This window comes from Parus major, chromosome Z (genome assembly GCF_001522545.3).
Source record: "Parus major isolate Abel chromosome Z, Parus_major1.1, whole genome shotgun sequence".
NCBI lineage: Eukaryota > Metazoa > Chordata > Aves > Passeriformes > Paridae > Parus > Parus major.
Genome location: NC_031799.1, coordinates 10,741,293 through 10,760,865, shown reverse-complemented (window position 1 = coordinate 10,760,865; position 19,573 = coordinate 10,741,293). Strand labels below are relative to the sequence as shown.

The 19,573-nt window shown below is 43.4% G+C and overlaps 1 protein-coding gene across 2 annotated transcripts in view; it reads right to left on the bottom strand.

Moving 5' to 3' along the window:
* Window positions 1-6,014: 6,014 nt before the first annotated feature.
* Window positions 6,015-19,573, bottom strand: part of IL7R (interleukin 7 receptor) — an 18,298-nt gene continuing 4,739 nt past the window's right edge. For both annotated transcript variants that reach the window (XM_015653346.3, XM_033520594.1), the window contains 7 exons: window positions 17,876-18,014; window positions 16,430-16,584; window positions 14,706-14,860; window positions 12,788-12,965; window positions 11,852-11,942; window positions 9,899-9,974; window positions 6,015-8,625 (listed from right to left, as the gene is read on the bottom strand). In XM_015653346.3, coding sequence (XP_015508832.1) covers window positions 8,122-8,625; window positions 9,899-9,974; window positions 11,852-11,942; window positions 12,788-12,965; window positions 14,706-14,860; window positions 16,430-16,584; window positions 17,876-18,014 — 1,298 coding nt within the window. In that variant the 3' untranslated portion in view covers window positions 6,015-8,121. The remainder of the gene's footprint in view (window positions 8,626-9,898; window positions 9,975-11,851; window positions 11,943-12,787; window positions 12,966-14,705; window positions 14,861-16,429; window positions 16,585-17,875; window positions 18,015-19,573) is intronic.

Sequence of the window (19,573 nt, the reverse complement as noted above, 5' to 3'; positions counted from 1 at the left end):
GGGGGTGCGAGGCCACCAACAAAGAGGGGAGAAGGAGAAGCAGCAGCTCTGTCTGGGTGATGGCGAAATTCCCTTCTCCCCACAGCAACAGCTCCAGCAGAGCGTCATTCTTCAAAGCTGAAGAAGCTGCCGAAGTGTCCCCTCCCTCCGTTTTTCCTGCCCCCTTCCCCCCTGGCCCAGCCGAACTCTTTGTGTTTCTCAAGTACCCACCAGGTACCCGCAGTCAGGTCCCCCCTTCCCCCAGAACTAAAAGGTAAAAATTCCACAGGTGAGCCAGAACTGAAAGAAGGACACCTGACCCCCAGATTTGTCCATACAGGCAGGGTGGAAATGATACACAAAGGAAACTGTAAAAAAAATCCTGAAAAAATCCTGAAAAAACCTAGTGTGTGAGTGTGTGCTATCTAATTTTTCCTGCTTTGATACTTTTTTTTTCCTTCTACTTTCTGCTCCTCTCTCATAATTTTGCTGCTCTGCCAGACTGAGAAGCTGCTGCTGTAGCAAAGAGTAAATGGCTTGTACATGGCAGCATTTGCTCCATTTCTGGCTGGCAGCCAGCTAAAAGCAGTGCAGGGTTATAGAATGGACTTCAAAACAGCCTTTCTGATGAAGTTGCAGCTCTTAGTCTGAGTTGCTAACAGTTCCGACACTGAAATTCTGAGTGCTTGCAGCATTGATCCTCTACAAAACCTATTTCTCTTTTGTCCAGCAGTGATCTCAGCGTGAGCAAAGGTTGCTGGCAATCCCTTAGTGAAGGCTGTGCAAACTCTGTTATTTTCTTGACCAGTAAGCCTCCTGAAACTTGCATGATGGATGACACTGGAAACTGGTGGAGAAACTCTCTTTATTATTGTCAGCCATCATAAGAGGATCCTTTACTTATTGCAGTGCTACTGAAGTGCCAATATATATGAAAAACAAACAATACAAAATAGTGGCTCTATGTGGTCTGGCCGCTTGAATAGAATCCATTCACTTCTCTTTTATTAATTGACTTCACAAAATTTGTCTTCTCTTTCAAACAGAAAGAAAGTAATGTGGATGGACTGTGGGAATCACAAAATGAAAGAAACATTTCCTTTTGACTTCCTATCTCATGTCTTCACACCCTGCAGTGATCTGACAGGCTGATATTTGTTCAAGTGAAGTGGAAGTTTTAATCTGAATAACTGCAGCCAGTTTGTCTTTGGTACTACTACCTCCCAATTTTATTTAATCTAAACCAATATATATTTTCAGAAAGGAGGATTGATACTGAAAGCAACTGTGCTTTCTTAAAACTAGCAGTTTTGTCAGTGGCTTCTGGGAGCCGTAGCTGAGCCTGGGGCAGCTGAGGAAAATCCTGTACTTCAGGGAAAGATTTCTACACTGAACTGGACTAAAGGGGTTTGTGTGGGGACTTGAAGGATGTGATCCAGGAGAGCTTAAACCCCCTCACCCTGATGGTGTATCCTGGTGCTCTCAGAACAGTTCCCAGCTCAGGTCTGCCTGTGTGTGGACCTCATTGCTCACTGGATATATTTCCTGAGAACATAGTTCCCAACAGAGTCATTTCAATATTTGTACAGAACCAAAGGTTCTAAGGGCTGGTTTCAGGTGCTTTCAAAGTCAGCAGTAAAGCTTCCTTTCACTTCTGTGGGAACAGAGTTGCTCTTGGAGTAGTCTGAATAATAACTGGTAACTTCAGAAAAGGTAGAGTGCTTTCAGGGAAAAATAAATAATCTGAGAAACAAAAAACATGATTTTCACTAGAAATCAGATGCTGTAGAACTCAAATTGGAATCTGTCCTGTAAGAAATGTAATTTGATTAACATGTGTACAAATTAATGGAGCAAACACAGGCATTAGCTGCTAGATAGTAGAAGCTCTACTGGGGAACATGCAGTCATAATGGCACACTGGATACATGCACTAGACATTCAGAGGAAGCACTTTTCAGGGATTAAAGGAAAGTTAAAGGGATTTGAACCAGAGAAGAGGTATTGTCAAGACTAGCCCAAAGTGTCCCTCCAGCACTTCACTCTCCCTCTCTGTGATCTGGGAGACCCAAAAATGAAACTGAAAGGCCCCTGTTCAGCTGCAGCTGCAGTGTGCGGGTACAGACCCAGCAGATACAGGAGATAAGTGGTGATGCTGTCCTGCCAGCCTGTGGCTCCAAGTGAACACAGCAGATTTTGGGAGGTAGGTGGTAATGCATACCATTGTATCTGGTGCTAGCATCAAGATGGGAGACTTTGGTTGGTCCTTCATGTTCAAAGCACTATTTCTTCATTCTGATTGTGCAACAGATGCTAAACAGAAAGGCACAAACCACAGGAACATCTGAATCTGCAGGGCTGGGGGGCAGTCCCAGAGGTGGAGGTTTTGCCTGCACCTTGAGTTGCTGTGTGGCAGAGTGTCTTGTCAGGAGTAAGGTCTGCCCTCCCCAACAGCCAGCACTGAAGCTTGCTCCAAGAATGTTGGTAGAGCCAAGTGGGAAAGAGGGAAAAGGCTCCCTTATAACTCTTCCAGAACTCTGCCCCCACTTCCTGCTTCTGCATGAACCATCAGAGCACCTTGGTGACACCATGCAGCTACCCCAAAAGAGCACAAGGTATGGGGAAAAAGAGGTGTGGGACAGCCTTTTCTTCTGGTGTGCTCCTCTGGCAAAGGTGGCATTTCTGCAGCTTCCTTCACTGCATTTTCATTCTGGCCTCCCTGTGCTCTTTGTGGCTTCGTGTTTCTGTCTGGAAGAGGAAATTTTTGGCTTGATGTGATACAGAAATGTTTTATGTTTTACACTCCTGCAGAACAAAATTCTGATTCAAGCACCTGAGTTTTATGCAAACCTCACTCTCTGCCATATATCCTTGCAACTAGACCACAAGAGATTTTCAGTGATCTGATTAATTCTGCTGCTCTTGTAACACAAAGCCATCTTGGCAGAGGCAGATGGCAGCAGCAGAAGTTTTGCAGATGAAACCACCTGTGCACATTGTTGTATAAAAGCCAACTCACCATTGTATAATTCCTTGCACACAGTGCTGCCTCAAACCTCTGCAGCCATGTGGGCAGAGCACAGCTTTGTCATCCCAGAGTTGTCACTGGCAGAAGGAGCAAGATTTTGCTGATTTTTTGGCTCACAGCTCCTATCCTCCACAGTGGGAGCAGCAGCAGCAGCAGCACCACCACACTGAGGTTTTCCAGTAAAACAGGTAATGCCAAGATCAACCTGGCAACCAGCCAGCAGCTGCCTACTGTCTATGTCACTGTGATTATAGCTTTCCCTGTTTCTTTAGCTTTCCTCTCTTGTAGGGTGAGCAGAAAACAGGATTCCCAGTAACTTGTGATTAACAACAAGTCCTCGGGTGGCTGAAAGCTGCCTTTCTATTTGCAGCAGCCCCTGGCCATTATGCTGTGCCTTGGCTGAGTCTGAAACCCCTGTGGTTTCAAAGCAAGCCTGGTTTTGGCTCTAGCACCTCTTCCATGCTCATGCCTGGAGGTTTGCAGCCACCCCAAGTACAGCAGCCCCATCTCCACAAAAAAACCTGAACCCAGTTTTCCCTCCAGCTCACAGAACTGCTGCTGATCCCAACAGGAGCAGCAGCTGGAGACCAGGATCCAGCCTTTGTTGAGTATCTTGGAAAGAAAGGAAGCACAAGGTTTTGTGGAAGTTGAATCAAGTCTGGTTTTCTGTGGAAAAACAAAGATTGTGGTAAAATGTGAGAAGTGTTTATTTTCCTGAGATAAACCTGTTCCTTTTTTCATTGAAAACATGGTATTTTTTCCAAAATCTGCAGTATTTTTTTTTTTAACTTCCAAAAGGTAGAGTGGTTTTTTTCAGCTTATGTACATTTTCTGGAAAAACAATTGTCAGACTGTATTAGAGAAGCTCCAATTTTGTGGCTTTCTTCCTTCCACAGATTTATTCCTTTTGACATTTTCATCAATGTATTTCTGCTTTGTGTCTCATTTTTTTCTGTTGTTTGACAAACCTTTGGGGCTTTTTACATTCATTTGGTGATGGTCCTGATGTTGGACTAATCTAATTTTGCTGTGACATGTAAGTTATGCCGTCAATATTTAACAATAACTGGAAAAAATATTTCTTTTATATATGTATATGTGCGTGTGTGTGTGTTTGTGTGTGTTATTCAGCTAAATTCTGTATTGGAGCTTGCCGCAGCAATGCATCCTAATACAAGGTTAGGAGAATCTGACGTAAAAATCAGACTTCCCTGGAAGATGCAAAAGAAGTATTTGCAAAATAAAGAGTCTGTTGAGCCACAGTATATAGCCATCACCCTTGTAAACACTGTTTTTCTCATTCTTAGGTTATGAAAAATGAATTTCTGAATTACTGCTATGGAGTTAGTGCTTCTGTGGACACTACTGCCAAAATCATTTTAAGGATGAAGAAATCCTGGAAACTCTGCCTTTTGCTTTTATTTTCCCAAACTTCTTTAGGACCATAGACTACAAATAACTGAAACACTGCTTAGTTTGTTGTGGGCTTGATTTTTACCCCAGGTCCCATCTGAACAACGCTTTTGGAGCTGTACGATGTGATGGCACCAGCTAGTGTCCTAGTGCTGGGCTCCGACATGTGGCTTCGTGTTTCAGCAGGTGGCGCTTAGAAGCCAAGGAAAAGCCATCCTGCCTGAAACCTGGAGCTGCCGCGTGAGCAAGGGAGGATACAGTCGGTATAATTTAGCAATTGCATTTTCTGGCATTATCCGTTGTTTTCTTGTGTGTCTGTGCATTAGATTTGTTTTGCCAATGCTCTGTGACACACAGGAGTGCTAATTTGGGTGGCTTCATGATCACAGTAATAAGGAGGTGTTTGACTCTACAATAATTCTTCACAGAGGTGGTAAGTCTTCTTTATATTGCATTTTATCTGTTTTTAAATGATAGTTTCAGAAATCCCACAACCACAGAGATAACTAGCTTGATTTGAAAGTGTATTGACTAAAATCCAACTGCTCTCGCCCCAGGCTGCAGCACTGCTGTATTGCTGTCCAAACAGGCCTTCAAATCAATAAACACTACTGCTAAGAAGCTGAGAAGGGGCTGTATTCCTGCCCTGCAAAAATACCCTGCCAGCATCACCATGTTCCCTGCTGCCAGAAGAGATGGTTCCATAGTCAGCTTCTGCCTGCCAAAATTTGCCTTGGGTTCAGTCACATGTCCCTGCAGCAGTGCTTGTCAGGCCACCCTTTCAATGTTCATTTCATAGCCCAGACTTTGCTGCACATCACAGGTATTTGGCCATCCCTCCACCCTGACAGAAGCAGTCCTCCTGCCTCCCCACACTTAGCTGGTCATCTGCTGCCCTACTGACACACACAACATTTGCTTTTTCAGCCTGTCTAAGGAATGTGCACAAGGGGAGGAACAAGCTGGTAAAGGTGGTAAACAAACTAACACTTTAAGCCAGGAATGACTAATTCCTTGAGATGTAATTAGCATTTTTCAGCGTCATTAGAATTAGACCGTGACTCATTGTTATAACTGACAATAGTCTAAGTTTATTTGTGTACAGCTAAGAGGCATTTGCATCGTGCAGGAGAGGAGTGCTCATAGTGCTAGGAGACTTTTGCACAAGCTGCACACAGACAAGGGGAGAAGCAAAGATGGGAGGGCATCTGTGTGGCACCACGACTGCAGGAGAGGGGCTGGAGCATGTTTGAACACGGCAGAAAGGAGCAGGCAGCTCCAGGCACTGTGTCATAGAGCAGCAGCAGAGAAACCAGTGTCAGGAAACTGGTCTGGGTGTGCAGCTGAGTAAGGGTACTGGAGGCAGAAGGGGGAGAAGGAAAGTTGTGCTGAACTAAAGGAAGTGCATGGAGTGTGTGAAAGCTGAGCAAAACTCCTGTGTGATTATTGAGGCAGATGGGAATTTGTGGACATCTCTGCAGCAATTGTCATGCAGAATAAGGAAACTATTTGACAGATTGCCCAGACATCGCCTTGGCTGTATCCTCATGTATGGACTATATATAACTTGGTCAGAGACAGGAAATGCTTGTGGTATTTCTGGCTTTGGTGCAAATTTGGCTTTATTTTTTTTCCCGAAACAAAGCTGAAAGTGGTTATATCTGCATACATCCAACAAATATGTTACAGAAATACAAAATTACAAAAATTGAAGGAAGCATAACACATACTGCAGAGGATTTTCTTGATGTGCTTTTGCTTCTTCCTCTATCCCCTTTTTGTTTGTCTCTGTGACACTGGAAGAAGGTATCATTCCAGTATAGTCTGTCTGTCTCTACAGTCACACTGTGCAAGTTCTCACAGTCTAAGCATTATCAGCAGCTCTTTTTTGAAAGGGAATACAAGCACTATAAAGCAAATGAATGCCCAGGGCTTTGGTCTTTTTCTTCTGCATCAATTAATGCTTCATTTGGCAGTAAACAGCAATAAAAACCATTCTGTAAAATGTCATTGGAATGCCTTGAGCCAAATCCGAGGCCCCTTTGCACACAGTAGCTGTTAGGTTCTCCCAAGTCGAAAGTTTCCCTGGCACTGGGTGGAGGTGGAGGAGGTGGAGTGCTGTCTTGGGAAGGCTGGTTTTGGCTTGATGTGGGCCAGAATTGCTGTTTGGTTTGTACTGTCTCTTGCAGTTGATTCAAGCAACTGAGTATAATGCAAGCCCCACTCTCATATATTCTTGAAACAAGGCACTTACTCCTAGGTAAAGGAGAATTTCAAAGAGCTAGAGAAACTGACACTGCACAATGAGGTGAATCCCAAATCCAGAGTGCAAGAAAGCAGCTTGGATGTCCCATGGCCACACAGTTTTGCTGTCATGCAACCATGTGGCTGTAGCAGCTTTATCTCCAAGTGTGTGCTCCAGAATGTGCAGCATCCGAGGAGGACGGTGAAGTGGCTCAGCCATAATGTAAAAGAAGTAATAAATGTAATACTACAAAGAAAATAAGTCACAATGCAAAAGAACCCCCAAAAAAACAAACAAAAAACCTACAAACCCAACAAAACATCTCCTGCAAATTGTGAGTTATTTAAAAGAAACAAATTAGGTCTTGTGATCACTGGCAGGATCCATGACATTCCATCCATTTTCCTATGTCAAATGTTGCATGGGAATATTGCCTGTCCAAATTCATAGTATTTGTGTGCAGTCACAGCCATTTGGAATAATGCTAGTAAACAAACATGGTCAGCCCAGCCTCTGGAATGGAAAGCACTCTGGAATGCTACACTAATAATTGCATAAGAGCTGCAGAAAAGGACAGCATCATGCAGTTTACAGACCTAATTCAGCTTCTACAAAGAGAAAGGACTTTGCTTTGCATAGTTGGTACATTAAATTTTGAAGTTCTCAAAAGTATTAGCAGAAATACCTGTGGATCCCATAGTTGGCTTAAGAGCAGATCTTTGCCAATAGCAAAAAGTAGTGGCACTTAGGGTTTTCTTTGTTTTAATTCATGTCTCAAAAAAAACCCCAAACCCCACCAAACAAAAAACCCAAACAAAAACCTAAATCCATCTCAGGAAACATCTCCTGATTACAGATGGGCCCATGTAATATTTGTACTGGGCACTCTGCCTACTCTTCTTGTGGTGCTCAAGTTCCTGAATCCCCAGGCACCTAGTACTTGATAGCAACTATAATTTACTGTCTTTTTGTCTTTTTACTGTCTTTTGACTAACTGGGGAGGAATTAGTCTTGACCCACCAGTGTTTAAAAAAGATTGGGCTCTATTTAAAAGGAATTCATTGCCATATTTCTTGCTAAGGCATTATTAAGAGCTTAACTCTGTAACCAAGAGGGTAACAAAAGAGTTCATTAATTTCTATGAGATATGCTGTGATCCTCAGCTGGGACTGCATTGTCACTGCTCTGGATTAATCAGATTTGAAGATCAAAATCAGGTTGAATTAAATTTAGTTTTACTGCAGTGAAGACTGCTAGCAGCATACTGAATGCTGAGATAGGATACTTCTCACTGGAATGTGGGAGAACCCACTTCCCTGCGGGTATAGCATTGCACCATGAGCAGAGGGCATGAGGGATGTGGGAATTCCCAGGATACAGGAAAACAAAACCAGAAAGCTTCAGTACCCTGCTTGTGTTAGAGAAAATAAAATGCATGCTGTAATTCTTACGAGATTTACTGAATTTTGTAGAAGCTGGACATTGTGACATAGGCTTCCTCATTGTTTGTTGATCTCATGTCACTGTTTGGCAGCATCTGGGATATGGTGTCATCATTTACAGGCTCTGCATGGGGCTGGCCGGAAGGATCCAGGGAACAAGTGGAGGAAAGGTTGAAACCATCGTTGTGCAGGGGCACCCTGTTGCCGTGGCAAACCTCATATGTGCTGGAGCTGCAGCTGCCCTCTGTGACTGCAAACTGGCTGGTGCCCAGGAGCCTGTGCAGGGCTTCAGCTGGCCAGACTCCTTTGTCAGACACTGACAGGTTGAGGCTGTTTTTGTCTGCCATCACAGGGATCATCTTCAGGTCTGATCCACCCCTGAATTTTTCTGGAAGGCTTGTCTTCGGAGCAGTTGATGGCTGCAGAAAATTTTCCAGTTCAGCTTTTGCCCAAAGGCCGTCCACTTTATGGATATGAACATAACCAAAACTCTCTGGGTTAAAGCTTATATCAAAATTCTGTGTGGCAAAGGGAACAGCACAGTTAGTCAACAGTGGGTGGTAGCTTAAGAGATAAGATACTCTAATAATTTATGTGATTTTAGAAGGGTATTTATTATTTTTTTAACTCTAGATGTAACCCAAGATGAGCAGGTTGAACAATAGGTTAGTGCAGAATAAATTATCACATGGTTGGAAATACCATTCCTTATTAACTTCCTCCATCCTATCCTATCTATCCTATCCTCCTCTGGGCAGTACCCTGGAGTGTTTTATGCTCTATACCGTGTTTCAGAGCCTTTTCTGAGACACGCATTTATTGCATGCCTGCCATTTCACAGGAAGGAGTGTGCCCACCCAGGTGGTTTCTTCCTAATTTAGCACCAAGGGAAGTAAAAATTTGCCACGACTTCCTGAAACACATTAGGAATCCCTGAACTGGGGAGCACAGAGGCTGGGAGAACTGTACTAGGCATCCTATGAAATTAAGAACATGCTAATAATGTACCTGGAGTGTACAGCATTAATGATTTACTTGACCGTCTGGCTTTAACTGGCAAAGCAGTTCATATATACTGCATGATGTATGAACAATGCTGTTGGCCGTGTCAGAGTACCAGGGATGTTTTCAAAACATCCCCTCCACCCCCCTGATTAGCTTGGTAGAACCACCAACGTGTCTTGGTTGGAAAGGAGCTGTGCAGTCCAACCTTCTGCCAGAAGCAGGACCTGCACTAGTCAGAGCCCTAGTCAAGCTAAGCCTTAAACATATTCCCAAAGGTGAACCTACCTTGTCTTTGGGGAGGCTACACAGTGTTTAATTATTTTCACAAGAAAGATTCTTTCCTTGTAACTGGAAGAAGTTTTCCCTGAAGCAACACATGTTTGTTGCCTCTGGTCCTGTCACTCCATAGCCTTGCAGTGAGAGCACTTTTCCCATCTCTCTAGATACACCTTAGGTATTGGAAGGTAGTATTCCACACCCCAAGCTTCCTTTTCTTCTATAAACTAACTTAATTCCTTCAGTCTTTCTTCATACATTAACTTCCCAAGACCTCTGTAGTTAACTTTGCACAAGTCAAACCTCAGGAGCTAGGTCAATTTTGTATTATTTCCATACCCTTGACTGACATTTGCAGGAGCAAATGTGAGCTCTCTTAAGAGAAATGTAGAAGTAATTTCTGAAAGAGTGTCCTAGTTCATGCAGAAAACGCACATTCTGTCTCTCATGGGTGTTAGTTTTATCCCCAATCATCTATACTTAGGTGGAAATAAAAGTGGAAGAACATACGTTTTTTGGCTTCTTGCATAGTTGCTCCAGCGTTTTTTTATGGTCAGGAAGGTTTGGCCATACAGCAGGTTTGATCCTGAAACAGCAACAGTAGGCAAAAAGCAGCATAAGAGGGCTGTGTTGAGGTATCAGAGGTTCATACTGCATCATTTGTAACAGTTCTCACAAAGCCTTAGGGCTGGCTGGTGTTATCCAGAACAAAGACAGAGAAACCTCAGAATAAACCAGACAAGAGAAGAGGAATTGTAAAGGTTGTTGTTTAAAAAGTCATTGTTCTTTGGGGTGCACAAATTGTCACAGTTAAAAGAAGATGCTTCACTAAGTACTGGAAATGCAGCAAATTATGCTGGAAAAGTGCTTGTTACTTGTTTTCATCTAGCTGTATTAACAGGGTTCTGTGTGGTGAAACTATTTCCTGCAAGTGCAAGAAGATGCTGTGGTTAAAGTGGAAATTTGCTGATAGTGGCATCTGCATGTTCAATTAATTAAAAGAATGACATACTGTCCCATTCCTTGGCCAGCAATTTGAGCTTCAGACATCTGTCCTATAGCTTTGTTCCACAGGTCTCATTTTTGAGATTAGCAAGGTTCCCATGTTGTGCCTTGATTAGCAAGGTTCCCATGTTGTGCTGCTTGATACTCTCAGCTATGATGTATGTACAGTATGTTGTCTAACTGATATTCAATCATTGCAGTGATAACACTGCATATACATGTATATGAATATATATTTAATTTTATTTATGTGTCTGTGTGACTGTATATATGTGCACATATAAAACCCTCTTATTTTTAAAATGGAAATATCTGGGATCAAAAAGTCTCACCTGTTTTTGCTGCAGTCTTACATAAGCAAAACTTGTAGCAAAGTTAAAGAACTGCAGGTTCCCAGCAACAATAAAACTCAAGAATGAGAAATCTCAAGCAACCTCTATACTCGTGAACAAAGTAGCACTAGTGCAGATAACTCCAGTGTCTAAAATGTTTAATTATTAAAACTTTTTGTGGCATGGTATGGCTGAGTTCTTGCCAGTTCTTGCTTAGTTCTTGCCAACTAACATTGGCCAGGTAATCCCCATGTGTTAGTCTGGAGTTAGCACAGCCCAAGAGTTGTCAAAAAAAGCAGCTCACACAGTTACCTCTCTTGAGCTGGGTATCGTGGACAGACTGCTCTGAATGTTATTGAGGAGTCCTGGGCTTTCTGTCTTGCAAGGAGTTAATCTTCTACTGTTAAACTGGGATTTTATCCCTCCAGATCATTATATACATATCTGTTCATTTTCCTGAACTTGTCAGCTCTCCTGAGCCATGTCATTAAAAACATATTTACAGTTATCTATCTACTGCTGTGTAGGAGACATATGAAAGAACCCTAATGCATACCAAAGACTGCTTGAGTAATGAATGCATTCCTAGTCCCACTTCTGCCTGATCTAGCCTCATGGCTGGCTGGAAGACAATTTGGCCAGGCTGGTGTCTGTCACCATCAAGCCCCTGTTGCAGAGGGCTCTGCCCTGCTGCTTCTGAAAGTGCTGCAGAGCAAGCACCTGCTGACTCAACCTTGTGAAAGGAACAAAGGTCATCACCCTGGCATGCTGCTTCCACACTTCTTAGGAGTTTACTAAAACCCACAGGTCTCTTTCTTTTCTGGATTTTGCTTGAAGTTTGTGAGTCAGATTTGCCTCCAGTGGGACACTGAGTCTGTTTGGTGGTAACTACAGCTTGCCAAATATCCCAGTTTTTTGAGCTCAAGACTGAAATCTGGTCCAATCTGGCAGGTCATCTTCTGCCTGCCAACACTGTCTCTTATATTGCTCATTTCTATTCTTTGCTTGCCATCAGCTTGATACAGAGTTCCAGAGACAGAGAGAGAGTACTTCACATACAGGGAAAGCAATAAGACCATCAGAGCAGGATTGGGTCCCAACACCTTTTTTGATACAAAGAGATTACCTGTTTTCCCAAAAAACTATGAACAGTGCAATCACAACAACGGACAGCATGAATCCCAGGATGGAGAGTATAACCATGGCCACACTGTTATCTAAAGGAAAACAAAGAACATCAGCCAATGCATGTAAATGTCTCACTGTTAAGCCACCGTAACAGTGAGGTCTTTTCAGATGATAAATTAGAAATTAACACCAAGCATTTCACTTGCCCCATCAATGGGCTTGTGCAATGGCTCATTTCTCCTGCCTCCATGAAGGAGGTAAATGTTAGGCTGCCAGAGCATCAGCACTTGGCTGAGCTTCAAGCTGGGTTCACAGACTGGATTAAAGCAGCTCCAAGTGTGCTGTCACTTCCCATGCATTGAAACCAGCACTTGCTGTGTCCTCACAGGAGCACACAGATGACTAACACCCTAATGCCAGAGTGCCCCTGGGGACTGAAGGGACCCAAGGACCAGAAAGATTATTCATGTGCAGTGATGACATTTTATCCTGTGTTGCATTTGTGATTCAAGTGCCATGTTCACACCCAAGCCCAGGGTACTGAAATGGGTCCTGTTTCACACTCTTTGTTCCTTACCCAAAATGCCTGGTGCAAGCTCTTCCTTCTCCTGGCAAGTCAGCCAGTAGCAAGCAGCAACTCAGCCTTCATCTCCCTCTGCACCCACACCCTCAGGCTCTCATGGCAGCATTTCTTCTGACCTTATTTCCCTTAAGTGAAATTTAAATCTTCAGTCAGCCCCAGACCAGAGCAACCCAGCTGCTCTGAGTCACCTCCTTGGATTGCAGTGCCTGTGTCATTGAGGGCTGACCTTGGTGTGGCCATGGGCTCTTCCCTCCCCATTCTCTCATCCCTGCTGCTGCTGAGGCTGGCCAGCAAGCCCAGGCCCCCAGCTCTGCTTTCTTCCAGGAGGAATAAAGTGTTTTTAGCCCTTACAGCTTTCTGCTGAGTGCTGCTCTCTTGCTGTCCTGAAGCTCTTGGAAGTGCTCCATTCACTCCATGTGCCCTTAAAATAATCTCCATTGGGCTGAGAACGTACTTTCACCTCATACGATGCTCCATTTTCAAGGTTTTTCCCCAGCAATTTTACCTGAAGATATGGTGATTCTTTTGTCTAAAGACACACACACACATACACACACACACATAAAAGATAGAGTTATTTTTCCAGCAGGCAGTGGAGAATTATCCTCGAGTTCGGCAAAATATGTGAGATCAGGTGCATCCCTGAAATACTGTGCTGTTTACTCCATCTCTCTAGCAATTACACAGGTGCTTATCAGGGTATCAACCCAGTTAAACAGCAGCATAGTCCAGATAGCATTGAGAAGGGAGAGATACACCAGATAAAAGCCTTTTGGAAAACAGCTACAAGTATTAACAGTGCTCTGTGGCAGCTGACACTGCAGTAGGAATATACGCTTCCCTGAGAAGGCTCAGAGGGGACACATGGAAAAAATATGTTTTTGGATCGTAAAAAGACAATATCTGAGAGGGCAGTTACAGGGGAGAAGCTGAAATTCTGCAGTGCAGCTCTGGTGCTCTCCATTTCGATGTATTTCACTACATGAACCCATTTTATTTTTCCCTTAAGTTCTTTGATGTTTGATCTTTGTATATTTTCAAGCCTAATCAACAAAGAGGGAGATTTAATCTGTGAAGGAGAGCAGTTAATAAGCAAGCTCTAAGCAATGTCCAGGTGTTAGAAAAACAAATTACTTGTGGGTAGAATTGCCTTGTTAAGGTTTGGGTCTTGACACGCTTCAATGATGTGAAACCTGGGGGGAGGATAACAAAGCTTAGGAAGAAGGATGTAACGATGGTAATGGGCACAAAGAGTACAGAATTTTTGGGCCATAATAGAGGACATTTGGCAGAACCTCTCAGATAAGGAAGAAACTCATAAAGACAACTCAGTGACTGTGCTGAATCAGCTCTGAACTGGGTAGAAGGGAATTCTGGCAGGAGCAGATCACGACTGCTGACTCATGGCCCACTGGGTCACGAGAACCACCAACTCAGAAAACTGAGCCTGTGGGCTAATTAGCATGAGACGTGAGAGAATCATTAACTGATAGAAGATGGAACACTAATTACTAAGAGCACTATGTAATTTGTGGCCAAGGAACACTTGATAGTTTGTGTGGTAAAATGTACAAATAGATTTTGGAAGTTGGTGTGCTTGATTTGTGGAATACCACTGAGCACCCAGGCCTGTGCAGCTGGAACAATCAATGTCTCTCTCGAGTGTGTAATTACGGGCTTATTGCACTCCAGGTAACAAATCTGATTCTTGTGGACAACACTGTATTCCCTCTGTAAAACCCAGGTGTAGTCCACGCTTTCAAACATCGTGACTAGCTTTTGCATGGCTGCCCTGGTGACAGGGGACTCAGAGACCCCTGCAGCTCTCCCCAGTCAGACCCAGTTCACAGGCAGCTGCAGCCTCACACAGCCTGAGGGTGGGAGAGCTGCAGGGCTGCATTGGAAGCCTGTGAGGATTCAATGGAAAAGGAAATGTGAAGAAACTTGCCAAATAAATAAAGAGGTCACACATTTTATTGACTGATGAGCACAGAAAGTAACAGCAAAATCACCACAGCAAAGAGCAAACATAGTTTGATGTTATGTCTTAACGTTTGACACGTTATGTCTTCTATTCCCACTGCAAAACCCAAATGAATAAAACCTCTTTTAACTGATGAAATTTCCAAATTCCAAATATTGCACCTTTCCAGGCTTTCAGGTGGAGAGCTGCAGAAATGCAGATTTGATAATATTTACATGGCACAGGTAACTTTGATAATGTTTAATTTTGGAAATTAGTGCAAGCACACCTTACATCACCACTTACCTTCCAAGTACCTTCTTTCTGCCGATAGGCTACCTGGTGTACTAATTTGTCCTTTAAGTATTTCTTCCTTGAGTGTGGTGTACAATAACGAATAAGATATTCATTTGCCTCCTTTTCATATGTGATGTTTACGGCGAAAGGTACTTCAGGCTTAACTGCAAATGACAACAAACCAGGATATAACAGGAGCAAAATAATGTTACTAGAAAATAAACAGGGTTTGAAATGCAAAAAAAGGCCCAAGCTACAGCTCTGCATGGTGACCTATCTTGGGGCAAAGCTGTCTTGAGTTAGGCAATCCTTATGCTGAACCCCATCTCATCCTACATCCTGATGCTGAGAGGGGCTTGGTTTTGACTTGCTGGAGAAGTAGTTTGACCAGCAGAGGAGATGCTTGTGAGGGATATGACATTTAATCTTGAAAGCAGTTCCTGAGCATGCCCACCCCTGGTAGCTTGAAGGCCTGAAATTCTTGAAGTCCCTCTAGCCAGTGCTCTGAGATGGAGACCCCCTAGAAAAACACACCTGGGAGGAGACACTGGGGAACAACCTGTGCTCAGGTACAGCAGTGGCTGTCTGTCAGGGCAGTGGGACAGATGGAGGGACAAAGTCTGACACTGTTTAATAGACCAGAGTGGGCTGTAGCTCCACACCTTTGCTATGAACCCACATCTGACCTGGTCTGAAGGAGACTGTGCCAAAGACCATCCATGCAAGTATATCAAGCCTGAAATATGGCCCTCAGGGCTCTCTCCCCAAGCTGACTCTGAGCTGGATGTACTTGAGACCTGCAGGGACTTGTGGCTGTGGCACTGAGGCTTCCTGAATTCATCTTGCATAAGGGCATCAGCTCTCACAGCAACACAGAGCCCACACCTCTCTCCTCTGAGGAAAACACATATAGCCATAAACTGTTCTCACTCCTTCTAAAACCCCCAGATACTTAGATCTTCCACAGTTTTTAGAGTAAGGACTGCCAGGCTGGCCCATAAACTAAGAGCTAATGTGAGATTATTACAAAACTGTTGGACTGTGGCAGAAATGTTTCACAAGAGAGGGATGTTGCAGTGCTTACTGCCAGAGACAAAGCAATGTGACACCGGAGAAGAAGACAGAAGAATCTGTCCTACGCAGGCTTCTCTGCTGCCCCTGTTGCCAAGAACAGTAAATTCTGTGTATCCCTTCCTCCCCTTGAGTTCCCTGTTTCTTGGCTCGGGAAGGTCCCTGGTGTGTCTTAGCCTGCTCTCAGTTACTGGTGCAGGATGCACTTTGTTCAGAGTACAGGATACACCACTCTGTCAAGCGAGATCTTGCAGCCTTTTGTTCCCTGTGCTACTGGGCTCATGCTATCTGTGGGGTGGCCAGCCCCTAAACTGCATCATCCCTGGTCAGAGATGAACAAAATGTTCCTGCTTGGCAGTGCATCCACACTCAGGAACAGCTGCTTCAGCCATGGATGGGATTCAGTCTATGTCTGGGTCTGGGCAGTGTCACAATCAGCCTGAATTCAGCTACGCTTTTGGAATGGAGGTTAATCATGTCTGGCTTTGAAGCAAAGGAAACACCACACTCTAATAACACCCCAATCCAGGCTACATGCTCTGCTAAGATGATATTTTATGCTTTTATGTCATCCAGATTGACCCTTAGGCTTTGTGCTGGACTGGTTTTCTCCCCAGTAACCCCTATAACTTTAAAAATGTCCAAAATATCAAGTGTCTCACCAATGTCAGTTACAACCAGACTCCTGCAGACCCTTCTCTTCATCTCAGAATACATGCAAATATCTCTGTTTGAGAGTATATCAATGAACTGTAAGAAGTATACATCTTCTTGTTTCTTCATGTTGGAGCAGGCGTAATTGTTATCTTCTTTGGTACTGTTGGCCAAAGCGACACGACAATCATTCCTTCTGTGTTAATATGACTTGACTACTTACTAGGGCATGAATCCTGCTTGCTCATTTCACTCATCTCACTGAAGCGAGTCTCTATGTGAAATAAGAAATAATGCAATGCAAATAAGGAGTTTGAAGGACTGATAGTGTTTTTTCTTGTGGTCCTTGAGCACAATAGTAGAGTGACGTGAATCACATTAAGTGTCATGGAGCTCTTGAGAAAAAAGCACAAAAATTTAATTGGAGGTGTGTGTGTTAAAACATTTGTGTTTTAAAAAAATTACCTTGCCACTGCTGCTTTTAAATATAGGGCAATGTGTTTCAATGCTCTTTGAAGATAAAGAGAAATTTATTATTGACTTTGGTGGAAGCAAATAGAGGGTCAGCTGGCCATGAAGGAATCACATGGCGGTTTTAGAACTTTTTTTCCATTTCTGTCATTCCCATGTTTGAGAACTGCCATAAAACTCCAGTCAAAACTCATAATAAGTCCCATGAAAACAGAAAAATTCTAATAAACTATGAGAAAGAAAAGCAAATAATTAGTGACTAGCATATAAAGATTTACAAAAAATATCCAGTTCTTTTTTTTGGCTGCCACACAACTTTCAGTTTCAAGAAAAACAGATAAAAGGAAAAGGATCTGTATGCTCAAGAAACAAAATTTAATCTTCAGCTTGGTGCAACAGTGAATAAAAAGGGTGGAAAGAGTTTCAAGGCCTTGATAGGAAGTGGAGATCTCTGATGTGTTTGATAACTGATGGAGGTGTGTGCTTGTTCTAGTGTATTTCTTGTATGGTTCTGTGTGCAAAGACAATAGCTGAGTTTTTGTCTTAACCTAGATGAACACATGTTCTTGGATGTGGACAATTAATCTTCTGCTAAAGAATTTTCTGTGGCAAGGATTTGTGTCTTCAAAAATATTTTTTAAAATACCATTTAAATTAAAATAAAAAGCTCTCAGTTCATGCTGGGCTACATCCATATTACAAACATTCCAGAGCAACAGAGGCAACATCAGAACTACCAGAGACATTATAATCCCCTGTAGAGACCCTTCCAGCTCTTTCTTTTTTGCACTGGGGAATTATGTTTTGCTTCAGTAAACTCTTCTTCTTCGCTGAATATAGTACTCAAACTTGGCAAAACACTCTGAAGCAGGATTTTGTCTAGCTTTGCTGCCCCTCTTTCCCTGCATGTGGCAACGTGACTCAATAGTTCTCAGCATTTCACTTCCCAGGCATTTATCGAGGGACAGACTGACAGCACTTACCACAGAGACAGGGTGTAGTTAGTGTTGTAAGGAGGCAGCTCGGTGAAATTGCAGGTCAGGCTGCTCAAGGAGTCCTTAATTTCCAGCTGGCTGAAGCAATCAATGTCAAAATTGTCTGGTTCATCATCCCCAAGAGTCCCTAAGGAGATATTCACAAGATGTTACTGAAGTAAACCCATGAGTGTATTTGATTTGCAGCTCCATTGCATAGGAGGTTGATTCTTCATGTGTCTGCCTGAAAGGAAGAGGATCGACATACCTGTTATGTAAGAAGCAGAGAAACCTTGTCCAAAATGAAGTTAAAAGCCCATTTGCACCTTCCAAGGTAGCTCTCACTGCATGCCAGTGAAGCCCACCCACTTGTAAGGATATTTTGGTGCCTTGAGGCAGCTTAGACACGTTTTGATTGTACTGGAAAGCTTTCTGAAATGTCACGAATTTGGGCTCAGGAGGGAGATCTCAGACTTTCTGCTAGAATGCATGGCTTCCTGCAAATTTGTTTCAATGACTAATAACACAATCATGATTTGACTAAAATCATAATTCTAAAGTCCTACACTTGGCAGGCATGAGGCCAGTGATGTAAAAAATGACGCTTATGAGAGAAGTCCTCTCTAGCAGAAAATGCCAGCCTCGTTGCATAAAATGTCACCCACTATAGCCAAGTGGATGGGGAAAGGGTTATTGTCATCACCCCTTGAATGGGTCCTAGGGGCAGGAGTGCCTATGACTCTTTTCACCTATGGATAAAGGTATCTGTCACAATACATAAACCTCTTTCCTGAGTCAAGGAATTATGCTTGATCCCCTGCTCAATCCTCTGTTACCCATTCCTCAGACAGGTCCTTGCTATGTAGGGCACCTGATGTAGTGAGAAAAAGAATCACAAAATCCAAGGTTTCGGTTGGAAGGGATCTTAAAGATCATTTATTTTCATACGCCATGGGCAAGAATGACACCCACTAGACCAGTTTGCTCAGGGGCCCATCCAAACTGGCCTTGGATCCTTCCAGGGATGGGGCATCCACAACTTCTTGGGGCAGCTTGTTCCAGAGCTTCACTGCCCTCTAAGTGTAGAGTTTCTCCTTAACATCTAATCTAAATCTCTCCTCTGACAGTTCAAAAACTGTTCCTTCTGGTCCTATTGCTATCTGCTGAGGGGTATCAGTGACTCAGACTCACAAACGGAGTGGGGAAATGCCTGTTGAAAAATTTCCAATGGAAAATCCCTCCCAGAAAAAATGATGGTCAACTCTTGCATCTGCAGTCAGATTTTGAGTAAGAGAAGAAGTCCAGAAGTCAATCAAAAATACAGAGAAACACAAAAGCAGTGCAGGCAGAGGCTAGGAAGGGGACTGCTGCCACCAGCACATGTGATGGGATGGGGCCACCTGATGTTGCATTAATCCAGAACCCACAAGGAGATCTCTCCCCTCCCCCATGAGCTAATATTTAGTGGCCATCTGTCACCAGGAGTAACTGGTGCTAAGAAATTATTACTGGTCTTGTCAGCACAGCTCAGGGAGCCCAGATCTGCTGGAAGGACAACAAATGCAGTGTCCTCTACCAGTGCTGCTGCTTTGAGGGGAGAAACCTGTGCAGCACACACACAGACACAGACACAGACAGGCACAGACACACAGACACAGACACAGACACAGACACACAGACACAGACACACAGACACAGACACAGACA